Source organism: Primulina eburnea, chromosome 17 (genome assembly GCF_022965805.1).
Source record: "Primulina eburnea isolate SZY01 chromosome 17, ASM2296580v1, whole genome shotgun sequence".
NCBI lineage: Eukaryota > Viridiplantae > Streptophyta > Magnoliopsida > Lamiales > Gesneriaceae > Primulina > Primulina eburnea.
In genome coordinates this window covers 5,105,637-5,119,546 of record NC_133117.1, presented here as the reverse complement: position 1 = coordinate 5,119,546, position 13,910 = coordinate 5,105,637, and the positions used below count along the sequence as shown (strand labels likewise).

Here is a 13,910-nt window from a genome sequence, read left to right as displayed (position 1 = left end):
TAAATATTTTTTTTCAAAAAGTTCTTTCAATTTTTATATCGAGTAAAGTTAAAAATTTATTGTAATTCCAATAAAGGTAAAACTTTTAATTTTTAAAATATACATAAAAAACTTTGCGAGCGCGCACACACATTGAATATTCACACCTGTAACACCAACTCATTCAATTCATGAAATCCCATTTTTGGATTTACATAATTTAATTACACTGATTTCGCCCTTTTAAATACCATTCATTCATCAACAAGATGGCCGTGAGAGATAACAAAATCCGGCATCGAAATCCCGAATTCTTCCATTTTCCTCGCTATGACGTTAGCTCGAATGGTCGATTTTCGTCTAGTGTTTTTGTTTCTATGCTCTTGCATATCTGTGTCACATTGTAATGGGCAGTACGAAGGAGCAACAAGCTGTGCAAAACTAGAGTGCCCTGAATATAAAGTTGTTCACAATGAAAATAATGCTTTTGAAATTAGGAGTTACAAGGATTCTGTTTGGATTTCGAGTCCCAATGTCACTTCCTACACCTATGAATATGCTGCTCAAAAGGGTTTCACAATGTAAGTTGCAAGTTCTATATCATTTTCTATTGTTTTGGAGTAGGTCTTTTGTGAGACGGGTCGACCAGATTCATACTTATAGTTGAAAGTAATATTTTTGACAAAAGAGTTAGTATTTTTTTTTCATGAGTTTGATCGGATATCTGTTTTACTAAATTGATCTGTGAGACGATATCACATGAGTTTGAGTTTGTGTGTTATTGTTGATACATTCCAAATCTGTGGTTTTGGAAATCCTCGATGTATTAAATCAATTATCTGCGTAAGTGATTGTAAAAGTTTTATGATGAAAAGTATGTATATAAAAAAAATTGGAAAATGAAAAGTTATTTTTATAAATATAAACAATTTTGCCAATTTATCGTGAATTTTTGTTTTTATGTTCAGTCAAAATAATTTTATCGACATTTTCTTTAAATGTCAGCCATCTATAGACCCGAATCTCTCTCTTTAAAATTGAAGTCGGACTTGTTTTGGTCTCAATTACAAAACCAGAACCCGTTGATTTCCACCCGGTTGAGTTCCAGTTCCTAAAAGTAAGAAAACGGAAGTAAAGCCGACTCGTAAAAACTGAAGATCTTGTATTACATATCGATTCTCTTATCAACATTTTCTGATATAAGATTGTCACATTGAACTTACATTTACCTGATTTACTAACGTGATTTATAGATTATTGTGTCAGTTCGAAAGTTTATCTGACGTACATCGAACCATAACGATTACGAATTTTCACGTCATTTAATAAATAAAGGATTAGTCATACAACTAACCAAATCACAACTTGACATATTCACAATCTCTCTCCATTTGTATAATCTGCAGTGCCTACAGTTACTTCCTAGGTAACAACAGCCAAGGAGCCAAACTCAACATGACGGCACCAGTTCTCGTTGATATCCAAGACTATCAATACTATATAGTACATTTATTCGTACCTCGAGGGTGTCAAAACAACCCGCCCTCGTCGCTCTCGAACGAAGTGCGGCTAGCAAAATTGCCCCCACGCAAATTCGCTGTCGTCCGGAGATTCAACGGCGTGATGAACAATCCCGTCATCGCGACACAGCTCGAATTCTTGAAGAAGAGCCTCGCCGGCACCCGATATCAATCCGTGGCGGAAGCCGCCGCTGATCATCTCACTGTCGCCGCATACTATTCACCCTTAGATGAGCCCAAAAAACCTGTGAATGAAATTATGTTATGGTTTGATTGATGTTTTTATTTGGTTTCGATTTAATAAATAAATCATTAATAACAATATTTTTCTAATATTTTATTTTTTTGGTTTCTTTTTTAGGTTTTTATTTTTAATGCAGCTAGCTATTTTTCATACTTATAGGTGAAAATTGATATAACATTAATCAGTACAAACCAAAATAAAGATACATAATGTCTTATAGCAATTTTTATAAGTGGGCTACTTTTTAAAATTATATCTACAATTATATAATATTATTAAACAATTTATTAAAAAAACTCGTGATAAAAAAATATGAATAAAAAGGTAAGAAAATAGTAGAAAAATATTACTTTTTATGCTGAGAGTGTTACTTTTTAGTGTAAATATCGGTAGTTTTGACTCATCTCACAAACAAAGTTTCGTGAGACCGTCTCATAAGAACGTCCCTACTCTAAAAAGGACTATGCTTGGATTGTAGCTACCTTATAGCATTGTTTACAATGCTATTTCACACAAACTTTTATAATATTTTTTGATTACTAAGCTATTGTTTAAATTTAAAATAAATAATAATCATAATTTGCTATTTTAGTATAAATTTAGTTTGAATTGAGGAGAAAAATGAGAGATCAACAGTAAGGGCAAAAGAGTAATTAGCCAGCTCTACGACCCGCCATTTCAACCGAGATACGTTTCCCAAATTACCCCTCCCCCGAGCCAAATCCTCTCTTTTAAGATTTCCTTTCCGTGCCTCAGAATTCAATTCCGAATTTTCATTCTCTAGGGTTTTGATTTCTCCATTCTTCCATTCAAATTGCGTGACGCGGACTCAATGCCGGTGAATCTGACGGCGAATGCCATATCGGCTATCAATGCCGGCGATGTGAACTCGAAGCCGCTGGTGCAGGTGTTGGATATCAAGCTGATCGGTTCTACTCAGGAGCGCTACCGCCTCCTCCTCTCTGATTCAGTCGCGACTCAGCACGCGATGCTCGCTACTCAGCTCAACGACCGTGTCAAGTCTGCCTTAGTACGCAGTGGATCCGTTGTCCAGCTCATCGATTATATCTGCAGCACCGTGCAAAATCGCAAGTAATTATATATGTCCTTCACTACATACCGAAAATTATCATTAAACTGTGAGCATGTTTCAGTTAATGTACCTGATTGTTTGGTGTGTATGATTCTTCGTTTCATGTTTTGTTTTAATTCATAGTTTTGGATGAGTTGAGGCTTGGTTTGAAGATTCATTATTAATCATTTGTTTATTTTAACCTTTTTTCTTGTGTTTTTATGAGTTGAACAGATTGGTTTCTAGTTGCCTCGTGCTTGCACGAAAACTACACCAGTGAAATATTTATTTTTTGTTTCCTTTTGAGCGCAAGGAGTGTGAATTGACACTGAGGTTTTTCTTATTTGTAGTTTCTAGATGTTATATGATCATTTGAAGGTACAGAAATTTGTGATTTTTATTGTTTCACACTTTAAATGCAAAGTATGATTGCTTTCTTTATGAAATTCAAGTTGCTGTTGACGAATTGATCTTGGATGCAAATCATTCAGACTGTTGTTTGCCTACCACTTCCAGAAACCATTTTTTAAGGCGCACATAAATTAAGTGGGTGAAGGTTAACCAATGTCTAACATCTTATAAGCTCCGTAAGGTTGTGATATTACTTAGTTCTCTTGTGTTGGATCTCATTTTGCATGTTGAACCTCATTTTGATATAACATCAAGAGTTTAATCGATGTTTTGATCTGAGTTGGAATGGTTGTCTCTTCTCCATGTTCAAAGCTCCATTCATAGTGTCAATGCAGCAGTAGATACATTCAATCTTAAAGGGAAAGTATGACCTTGAACATCTAGATCTCAAAGATAACATGTCTAAGCTGTCTGTTCACACTACTCTTTTTTCTTGCTTTAATCTTGGAACTTATATTCTGTATTTTGGTTGCAGGATTATTGTGATTTTAAACATGGAAACTATCATAACTGACTGCGAGATAATCGGCAACCCAAAAATGTTTTCTGAATCTGATTCAGTGCCTCAAAATTCAGCACCTCCACCATTGGCAAACAATAATATCAGTGTTCATAGTTCAGCGCGCACTAACTTCAGTAATGGAAAACCTGCTAGCTTTCAAAATTCGGGCAGCGGTGTCCAGAGTTATCCTCCCACCATTCAACCCCCATATCAACCACCTCCAAACTATAAAAATCATGGGGCTATCATGAGAAATGAGGCCCCAGCACGCATCATCCCTATCGCTGCTTTGAATCCTTATCAAGGCCGATGGGCTATCAAAGCACGGGTGACAGCAAAAGGAGATCTACGACGTTACAACAATGCCAAAGGAGATGGAAAGGTGTTCTCATTTGATCTTCTTGATTCTGATGGAGGGGAAATTCGGGTGACATGCTTCAATGCTGTAGTTGATCGTTTCTATGACGCAATTGAAGTTGGAAAAGTATATGTGATATCAAAAGGTAACTTGAAACCGGCCCAGAAGAACTTCAACCATCTGAAGAATGAGTGGGAGATATTCTTGGAAGCAACATCATCAGTGGATCTCTGTACAGATGAAGATGCATCCATACCAAAGCAACAGTTCTCTTTTAGGCCAATTGGTGAAATTGAAAATGCAGAAAATAACTCTATATTAGATGTCATTGGTGTTGTTGTAACTGTCAACCCGTCTGTCCCTATCTTGAGAAAGAATGGTATGGAAACTCAAAGAAGAATTCTGAACTTGAAGGACCAGTCTGGGAGAAGTGTTGAGTTGACATTATGGGGAGATTTCTGCAACAGGGAAGGACAGCAACTGCAAGAAATGGTTGAAACTGGATTATCCCCCGTCTTGGCTGTCAAAGCTGGAAAAGTTAACGACTTTAGTGGGAAGTCCATTGGCACCATATCTGCTACACAGTTATTTGTGAATCCTGATTTTCCAGAAGCTCGTCGCTTAAGAGATTGGTTTGATCATGGAGGTAAAGATACAGCTTCTCATTCTATATCTAGGGAAATTATGCCTGGAGGATCAAAAAATGAGATACGCAAGACCATTACGCAGATAAAGGATGAAGGGCTCGGAAGATCGGACAAGCCTGACTGGATCACTGTTAAGGCAACCATATCTTTCATCAAAACCGATACTTTTTGTTATACGGCCTGCCCAATAATGATTGGGGATAGACAGTGCAACAAGAAGGTGACTAAATCAGGGAACTCACGATGGCTGTGTGATAGGTGCAACCAAGAATTTGAAGACTGCGATTACAGATACCTTCTTCAAGTTCAAGTTCAGGATCATACTGGCTTGACATGGGTGACGGCTTTTCAAGAAGCTGGTGAAGAGATTTTGGGTTGCTCGGCAAAGGAATTATACATGGTGAAGTATGAAACCGAAGATGAATTGAAATTTCTTGAAATTGTTCGAAACTGCCTATTTACAGAGTTTCGTCTTAAGCTAAAGATTAAAGAGGAGATATATGGTGATGAACAGAAGTTGAAGATCACAGTTGTCAAGGCAGAGAAGGTGAACTATTCAGAAGAGAGTAGATTCTTGTTCGATATGATTTCAAAATTTCATCGCACCGAAAGATACAATGAAATAAGTGATAGGAGATGTTAAGACAATTCTTTTATTTGTTCTTAGAAAGTTTCGTGATTTAGTCGGCTTCTTGACCATTTTTACTTCATTTACTGGTTGTGTACATGGCAAAGTTGTATCACGGAACTATGACACGGATTGTTACCCGTAAGAATTATAGCGAATAAACCCATCTCTTCAGTAACATTAATACATGAATACGTTTGATGGATACACATATTTGAACACATGAAAACATATAATATCAGTGTGGTTCTCAGCTTCTCTTGACAGGATCAAAGTTGGAAACACCGACCACTGCACCAACTATGGCGGAGAGCACAACACCACCAGCCACGATGCTGAGCAAGAAGTTCTTAAGAGACGGGGAAACCGCTGCCTCAGCCACATCTGGAACAATCATGGAATAGGTCAAAGCAGCGGCTGTTAATCCGGTAATCGCCTTCTCCTTCAATGAAGCATTGACTTCAAACTTTCCAGCTTGCTTTGAAACCTTAATTGTCTTTGATGTCCTCAAAGGCAATGGCTTGAGGAAGGCATCGGCACTCGGCTGCCTCTTCTGGCTGGCAGGAGTGAGCGGCATCGCCATCGACACAGCAGAAGTGGAGGCCATTTTTCTTACTCAGGCTAGTCTCTTCTCCTGGGGTTAAATGCTTATGATTTTGATATGAATGTTTCTTGGTAAAAGATTATAGTGCTGGATATTGAGAGTGGAGAAGGGGGGAGAATGAGAGGTGGAAAATTGAGGGTATCCCAATCTACGTGGCAGCTTCTCCACTCGGTTTGGTGGATAAGCTTATCTTTTCCATTGCCACCAATTTCCATATCAAAAGGCCAAAAAAACATCTCATTTTCGTTTTGAAATTTGACTTTTATTTTTTGGTAGAAGTAGAACTAGCCAGGGTATTAAGATTAAGCGGAACCAATTAATATACCCATATGTATATTTTCATTACTAAAACTCCTATAAGATCGTATTACAGATATATGAATCTCTCATATGACCAAATCAATGAAAAAAATCGATTTTTTGGTTAAAAATATTATTTTTCAATACAAATATATACCGGGTCGATCTGTCTCACATGTACAAATCTGTTTGACCGTCAAACAAAATAATTGCTCCATTTTCATAGTCTTGTTCATTATACATCACCCGTCAATGCCGATTCGGATGCTTTATTTGGTTATCGAATATTCTGTGGAACTATATTTTTATGTGAGATAACATTATACTTCTTTAATATTGTTAGTTTTTTATAATTTATACTCAACCAATTTCAAATGAATAACCGAAATTTGAAGTACTCAATACCAATTTGGCTTTTTACATTACCATCTTCTCAAATCTCTATTGCTTTTTAGTTACATTACCATCTTCTCAAATCTCATAGAGCAGGTTTTTTAATATAATTGTGGAAATATTAACCGGGCACTCCTGGCCCTATTCTGCATATCAAATAGTCACATTCTCCGTTCATCCGAAATAGTATTTTAGTAAAGAACATAGGCGTTTTTGACGGACTTGCAAAGCGGGGTGAAAGCATACGGCAGTCCAAGGCTTGACTTCTTTTTCTACCCGTCATTGCTTACTCTAAAACAGCCACTCTTCCTCATTCTGTATAAAGGTGTTATTTTATTTGTATAAATATTTTTAAGAGGGATACATTCAATCTTACCATAAGCGAAATTCTTAGCTTACTTCCACACTATTTAGTGCAGAAATTTAATGATTTTTTTAATAATAGATTTTGAGTGGTTCTCATGTGAGATCGTCTCACGGATCTTAATCTGTGAGACGGGTCAACCCTACCCATATTAACAATATAAAGTAATACTCTTACCATAAAAAGTAATATTTTTTCATGGATGACTCAAATAAGAGATCTGTCTCACAAATATGACCCGAAAAACGTCTCACACAAGTTTTTGCCATAGATTTTTGTAGCTATTAACTCGATGAGTAGGTCTCATGTGAGACCGTCTCACGGATTTTAATCCGTGAGACGGGTCAACCCTACCCATATTCACAATAAAAAGTAGAGTAGGTCTCATGTGAGACCGTCTCACGGATCTCAATCTGTGAGACGGGTCAACCCTGCTCATATTCACAATAAAAAGTAACACTTTTAGCATAAAAAGTAATACTTTTTAATGGATTATCCAAATAAAGATCCGCCTCACAAAATACGACCCGTGAGACCGTCTCACACAAGTTTTTACCTAAAAAGTAATACTTTAGCATAAAAAGTAATATTTTTTTATGAATGACCCAAATAAGAGATCCGTCTCACAAATATGACCCGTGAGACCGTCTCACACAAGTTTTTGCCATAGATTTTTGTAGATATTAACTCGATTTGATCTTTTCCCTGATTTGTTATGTTTTGATTGTGGTGGTGAGAGGGCCCCTCTGATTCTAGCGATCTCTTTTATTTGAATGGAGTCGCTGTTAAATAGGATGACCAAAGAACTCGATTCAATCTTGTCTTTACTTTTTCTTTCTTTTACTCAAAAAATAGTCATTTTACGATTTTGTTTTATTAATATTTAACCTAGATATGATCGAGTGATTTGATTTGGTCCCACTCAAATGAGAATAAATTATCCTAATCTTTTAACGTGGGAAAATTTACATTGATAGTAATTATATGAGTACTGTTGTGAGCAAAACCATTTGCGAAATTGGGAGAAAAAAAATCATTAATTTGCAGAATTTTACTAAAATTGTAAATTGATTGACAACTTACTTGTCCAAATTTAAATCTTAAAATATTAAGCATGTCAATTTTTCCACTCTTTTTACTGTTATAGATATAAACAAGTCCAAATGTAGAATGAAATTACAAGATATAAAATGTACGTGAGTTTATTATTTTTTTAAAAAAAAGAAAACGTATGCGGTATATCTCACATTAGATCATTAGTTGTTGATTTGAGTAATTTCATCATTCGGATGATGAACTTTCCGGAGTATTTAGTTGATTAAGGCAGTGTTTGTAAATGTTTTAAAAAAATGATTATTGACTTTTTTTGATAAAGTTGTACATTTTTGTAAATGAAAAGTCAATAATTATTTTGTTTAACTCATTTGCAAATAGTACGTAAGTATAAGATGTATAAGATTATTCCGAATCGAATTTAATTAACAAAGAGTACCTATGGAATAAATCGAAACATTGAACCAAAAATAGAGTAGGTTTCTTGTGAGATGGTTTTACGAATCTTTATATGTGAGACGGGTCAACCTTACCAATATTTACAATAAAAGTAATACTCTTAGCATAAAAATTTAAAAGTAATAATTTTTCATGATGACCCAAATAAGATATTCGTCTTACAAAATACGACCAGTGATACTGTCTTACAAGTTTTTGCCTCAAAAATATCCTAACATGACAGTCGGTACAATAAATTCAACCACAATATTAATCATAGCCCACTACATAATTCATTAGTGTCCATTAAAATGAACACATAATTTAGACCATCTCACAAGTCTGGTCAATTTGTGAGATGAATTTATAACTCGATTTATGATAAAATATTATTTTTTATTATAAAAAATAAACTGAATCAACTTGTCTTTCTGATATGAAATATGCTAGACTTGGCTTGCAGACAGGGAATATTTTATATAGTACTAGTCCGTTTTTCCTTGTATAAACTTTACCGAGTACTTGCCGGAAGTCATGTATGAGATCTTTTACTTGCAAAACAATATTATTTTGCGATAGCTACATCATAACAAAGCATTTTATTGGCTTCTTCGGTATCTTATAATATATGACGAGAACGATAATAGGAGAGATTAGAAAGGGTTATAAAATTCAATTTAATCAAATTATTTCCATCGTGTCTTAAATAATTTTGTCTGCACTTCATATATTTCAATAATCTATTAAAGTTGATGTAACGCATTGCTTTGTCGATTTTCATCGCATAAAACCTCAAACTTGACATCACACTTCTTCCTATTTCTCCAAAGAATCCGCCATGGGAGACCCTCCAAGCCCTCAGCTAACATCCCCACCATCTTCCGCTCAAAAATCGAATTTTACCATGTTCTACTACGGCCTGGTTGTGGTCGGAACAGTGATAATCATTCTTACACTGTATAAGATTGTTATCGTTCGATGGTGTGTTGATTTTAACATTCATGGATCCCACTTAGCCTCGACAACCGATCCGGGACCCACGTCGAACCGGGGCTTTCGTAACTTGCATGTAAACTTTGTGACCAGCTTCATTTACGAGAAAGATGAAGGTGGTGGTGATGATATCAGCTGTGCAGTTTGTTTGTGTGTGTTTGAAGAAGGTGAAGAAATAAGGCAGCTGCCTAACTGCAAGCATTCTTTTCATGCAACCTGTATTGATTTGTGGCTCTATTCGCACATGGATTGTCCCCTTTGTCGTTCCACGGTCGAGCCGCCTGGCGGCCAGCGTCGTCTCGTCTTCGAGCAGCCTGTAAACTCTAGAGAAGATTTGTTGTTTCCACGCACCTTAGGTTAGAATATGCCTTCCAACCTGTACTGTGACAGTTTCACAACAATTTTTGTGCAAATCGTTTGATTATAGTGATCTATGTAATTGATTTTAAAGCAAAATGAATTGAAATGTCCTATATCAGCTGTATTCAAGATTTCGCAGACCAAAATAATCTGAATACACAAGGCAACCGACCAAGATCAACATGCCTGCAAGAACTCCAGGTTACATTTCAATGCATACCTGATCCACTCATTCGTTAGGTCTTACATTAAGGCGATTCTACGTCGGAAATTGATGGATGCTACCTGTGTATTTTGTGCGATTATTCTTTTAAACTGTCCATGGATGTGCGAGAGTGAAGCGCGGTGATCGCTGATACAGATCTAAGATCGATTAGTGACATGTTCAGATGGAATAGATCCAAGGCAGTTTTTCAAGCAGAGAGTTTTTCTTTTTGAGCATATCAAAGACTGTAGGTGAAACATCAAAAACCACAATGATAATATACTGCAAGAACCACATATATTAAATAATTTCAAGCCGTATCTTTACAAAGCCATATATAATTCACGAGAAGATTCTATTATACAAGTCAATTACATCTTCCTCAAATTGTCCAACCTGGCCTGCAGGTCGCTGTCAATTCCACCATCATCATTTCCTGTTGCCTCAGCTTGTGGAACCTTGTTCTTTGTGTTTTGGGCAGCTACAGCCGAGGAAGGTGCGTTTAAGAGCTGTTGCATAAAGAAGAAGCCATTAGTTCATCAGCAAGGCAAGAGTTCCAGCACTTAAAGGTTCAAAGAAGGAAATAAAAAGTGTTGAAATTTACCTCAGAATTAATGTCGATGCCAATCTCATCAAGAACCTGATTTACCAGCTCTTCTGTTTCTTCTTCCTCCTCATCTCCTTCCAATGCATCGTCAATAGCATCGGCCATCACCTCACTAACTAATTCCATTTTCTCATTTTGCTGCTCGAATTCTTGCATTATCTTCTGTAACGATGGCAGATTCATCTGCCTATTCATTTGCCCCATAGCCTTTGTAACGCCTTTCATTGCCTCCCCCATTGCTTGTGTCGATTTAAGTGTCTGAAACAAATTATATTCATCAATTATATCAGTTAGCATGTCGAGGTAAACAATGCTGTGTAAAGCAGATGCCAGTGAAAGTTGAAACTACACGTTGCATATTTAGCTGAATCAACGGTGAATTTTAGCATTACAATAATGGAAAAGCATCGAAATTAAATCATGGAGAACAACAAATAAAATTAACAGAACCCAGATACAAAAATTAAACCACCAAATCCACAGAATCCAACTACTTGGACCAACAGCTTGCTTAAAACAGATGTGCCAGTATCTACTGCCAAATTCTAAAAGATACCGGTCAAGTACAATGGGGTTGTGATTTCAAAAGTAAAGGAATTTTTCAAAGACCCGAAAAGATAATTGGAAAGCTTTCATATAGATAAAAGCCCCATCTCATATTTGAGGCACGCCAACAACCATACCAAGGAAACTCTTTACTAAGCAACTGCAGGAGTTAATGTGGGACCACAACAGAACTAATAGTGAATCATGCAAATTCCTCATTTTTATCCTCATATATACACTTTTTACCACTTAAAACAATGGCACTAAATTATGGTGGCTAGAAGCACCTAATATACGCAGCAAAATAAACTACCATTTCACATGTTTAAGTATCAAGTTTAGGCACAGAATATAATGAGGCCCAATAGAGAAAAAGGAAGGTAAAAGTTAATAAAAACTCGTGACAGTCCTGACTTAGATAAAATTAAAAGATACTCAAAATAATCACAAAATCGCCAGATATTTCTGGAAATCTCCAAGAAACCAATTCATGACACACCTGAATTCTGAGGGACACCCCTTGAAGTTGAGATTTCAACTTGTAAAACTTTTCAATCTGATGTCGTGTTCTGATAAGATCTTTGGCCATCACCTTAACAGCTCCCTGTAACAAATTGAAATCAATTATGTCCTTGAGCAATTTGTCCCACACAAACAGTAAGAAAATATGTGTCCAGACGAATATAAAAGAAATTGAAATGCTTTCACAGCTTCTAGATTCAACCTAGCCACATCTAAACTCTTGTTGCTTGTCAATAAGAGAGGTAAAATGTGCAGAAGTGACATACCATCTGCCCCTGCTTTGCGCTCTTCTTTATCTCGGCAATAAGTTTCTTCTCTTGTGTTTGTAACCCCTGCCTCTCCCTCTCAATTTCCCGAATGGACTTATCAAGCATTCTTTTATTTTCCCGCAGAAGCTCTGTGAATACCATGATTTTATATGAGAAAGCAGCTAAGAAATAAAACAGAGATCACCAAAATCTGTGCATTCCAAGACTAAAGCTTAACGTCCAAAATCAGGTCTAGAATTATTATAGTGCACCTCATTCTTACCTTCATAAAATTTAGAAGTCATAAGAATATAAATAAAAAACATAGAAAAAGATAGATTTCCAAAGCCTCAACAGATTAAAACGAAACAAATATATCTCTGTGTTGACATTTTAGAGGTGGAATACCTAACAAGGGTTTTAGAAAAAGGAATAATTAATCTTTTCCCACGTACTGTCCACCCCCAAGATTTACGGACTCCACACGTATTTCAACATCTTACAACCAACAATAACCAAATTTTGGCAACTACCATGCCAAGATTTCTCTACTCGCAGGTTAGGATCTAAGTGAAAAATAAACTAATGACATCTGATCTCTTGTTAAATGTTTACACCATCTCAAAGAAAGAGGAATCTGGCTGGTGAAGGCTAGTAAAACCTCAAAAGAGGCGAATTTCTTAAGAGAGACGATAAATAAATTAATATATTTCAACAGATTCATCATCAAAGATCCTTTTTCCAAATTAACCAAGAACCCGAGAGGAAAATAGTCCTAAAAAGCTCAGCTTTTCAACATAACTCTATATATCATGCATCAATCTTAATTATTAAGCTCAGATCATGCATTCGATCGCTTTGAATATCTCTGCATCATATATTAGCATCTCTTACAATACAAAAAAACACTCATCATCTTTCCACAAAATCAGACCTTCAATTCCCACCAACATATCATCAAATCCAAAATATTTTTGCCAAAGTGAAATACCTCAGCTGATTCATAAAATTCAATAGTCATATTTTTTTTGTTCATTCAAAAATAACATCGGAAAGCGATCCATATTTATACGAACTGCATAAACTCCAATCTCTACAATCCTTACAAAAAGTACAAATTCAAACGAAAATCTACCTGCGGGAGTTTTCCTCTTTCCAAACAGGAAGCTCATCGCGATGTATGATAAATTGGTCTATCGATTCCGGCAAAAAAAACTTCCCGATTACAGTCGGAATCACAAGAAGCTTCAAAATGAATAATCGTTCCAAAACAAAGGTTTTTAACCAAAAATATTTGCACACATCAACGCGGTTGGAGATGCGAATATGTGCGGAAATCAACGAACGCGGAGAAGATGTTGCTCAACTTGGTCCTTTCTCGATCCAACGGTCAGATATTATTTACAGTTGTAGGCCACGTGGCAAACTATTAGATAATTAGGCCGACTAAAGATCCGTTTGATCGCAATGTGGGCCTTCAACTTATTGGTTTTGGATTTTAAAACACATATTGGGCCTTAATAGTCTGGGAACTCATTCAGGAGGATATAACCTTTTAATATATATTAGTTACTCTGCACACGTGATATGTATATGTACAATTTTTTTTATCATTATCGATGGATTAAAGTGAAATTTGATAAATTATAAAGGGACTAAATTGATATTTGAATTGTTGAAATAAAAAAAATAATAATAAAAGTGTATGTTGAAATTTAAAACAAAAGTGTAATATTATTATCATATAAAGGTAAAATATGACCCCAAAAAAAAAGTTGGTGTCCTCTCTAAATAGTTATTATCATGTCCTCACACTTAATAATATAATATATATATATATATATATATATATATATATATATATATATATATATATATATATATATATATATATATATAAACACACACATGTGATA

At 35.7% G+C, this 13,910-nt stretch overlaps 4 protein-coding genes across 5 annotated transcripts; 2 read left to right on the top strand and 2 right to left on the bottom strand.

Annotated features, from left to right (window-relative positions):
- Positions 1–2,477: 2,477 nt before the first annotated feature.
- LOC140817794 (replication protein A 70 kDa DNA-binding subunit A-like) lies at positions 2,478–5,643 on the top strand. Of its 2 annotated transcripts, none has more exons than XM_073177582.1 (2): positions 2,478–2,835; positions 3,702–5,643. In XM_073177582.1, exons 1-2 carry the CDS (start codon positions 2,576–2,578, stop codon positions 5,374–5,376), a joined length of 1,935 nt encoding a protein of 644 aa, XP_073033683.1. In that variant the 5' UTR covers positions 2,478–2,575; the 3' UTR covers positions 5,377–5,643. The 2 variants fall into 2 exon arrangements, with proteins under 2 accessions (XP_073033683.1, XP_073033684.1); XM_073177583.1 differs by lacking the exon at positions 2,478–2,835 and adding an exon at positions 2,871–3,371.
- On the bottom strand, positions 5,494–6,055 carry LOC140817795 (uncharacterized). Its single transcript, XM_073177584.1, has one exon. The coding sequence runs from the start codon at positions 5,966–5,968 to the stop codon at positions 5,612–5,614; it is 357 nt and encodes a 118-aa protein (XP_073033685.1). The 5' UTR covers positions 5,969–6,055; the 3' UTR covers positions 5,494–5,611.
- A 3,296-nt stretch (positions 6,056–9,351) lies between these two features.
- Positions 9,352–9,867, top strand: LOC140818749 (RING-H2 finger protein ATL52-like). The gene has a single exon (XM_073178800.1). It carries the CDS (start codon positions 9,352–9,354, stop codon positions 9,865–9,867), a length of 516 nt encoding a protein of 171 aa, XP_073034901.1.
- Positions 9,868–10,351: 484 nt separating this feature from the next.
- On the bottom strand, positions 10,352–13,365 carry LOC140818235 (vacuolar protein sorting-associated protein 2 homolog 1-like). Its single transcript, XM_073178138.1, has 5 exons — positions 13,130–13,365; positions 12,013–12,143; positions 11,724–11,828; positions 10,676–10,936; positions 10,352–10,580 (listed from the first exon to the last, which is right to left on the bottom strand). The coding sequence occupies exons 1-5, from the start codon at positions 13,164–13,166 to the stop codon at positions 10,443–10,445; spliced, it is 672 nt and encodes a 223-aa protein (XP_073034239.1). The 5' UTR covers positions 13,167–13,365; the 3' UTR covers positions 10,352–10,442.
- Between the last annotated feature and the right edge of the window lie 545 nt (positions 13,366–13,910).

Excerpts from the sequence above, each read along its gene's own strand:
- LOC140817794 (XM_073177582.1), top strand. The coding sequence starts at position 2,576 with ATGCCGGTGAATCTGACGGCGAATGCCATATCGGCTATCAATGCCGGC. Across the intron at positions 2,836-3,701 it reads AGCACCGTGCAAAATCGCAA|GATTATTGTGATTTTAAACA; the intron begins GTAATTATATAT and ends TTTTGGTTGCAG.
- LOC140817795 (XM_073177584.1), bottom strand. The coding sequence starts at position 5,968 with ATGGCCTCCACTTCTGCTGTGTCGATGGCGATGCCGCTCACTCCTGCC.
- LOC140818749 (XM_073178800.1), top strand. The coding sequence starts at position 9,352 with ATGGGAGACCCTCCAAGCCCTCAGCTAACATCCCCACCATCTTCCGCT.
- LOC140818235 (XM_073178138.1), bottom strand. The coding sequence starts at position 13,166 with ATGAGCTTCCTGTTTGGAAAGAGGAAAACTCCCGCAG. Across the intron at positions 11,829-12,012 it reads GCGCAAAGCAGGGGCAGATG|GGAGCTGTTAAGGTGATGGC; the intron begins GTATGTCACTTC and ends AATTTGTTACAG. Across the intron at positions 10,937-11,723 it reads GGGTGTCCCTCAGAATTCAG|ACACTTAAATCGACACAAGC; the intron begins GTGTGTCATGAA and ends AATTTGTTTCAG.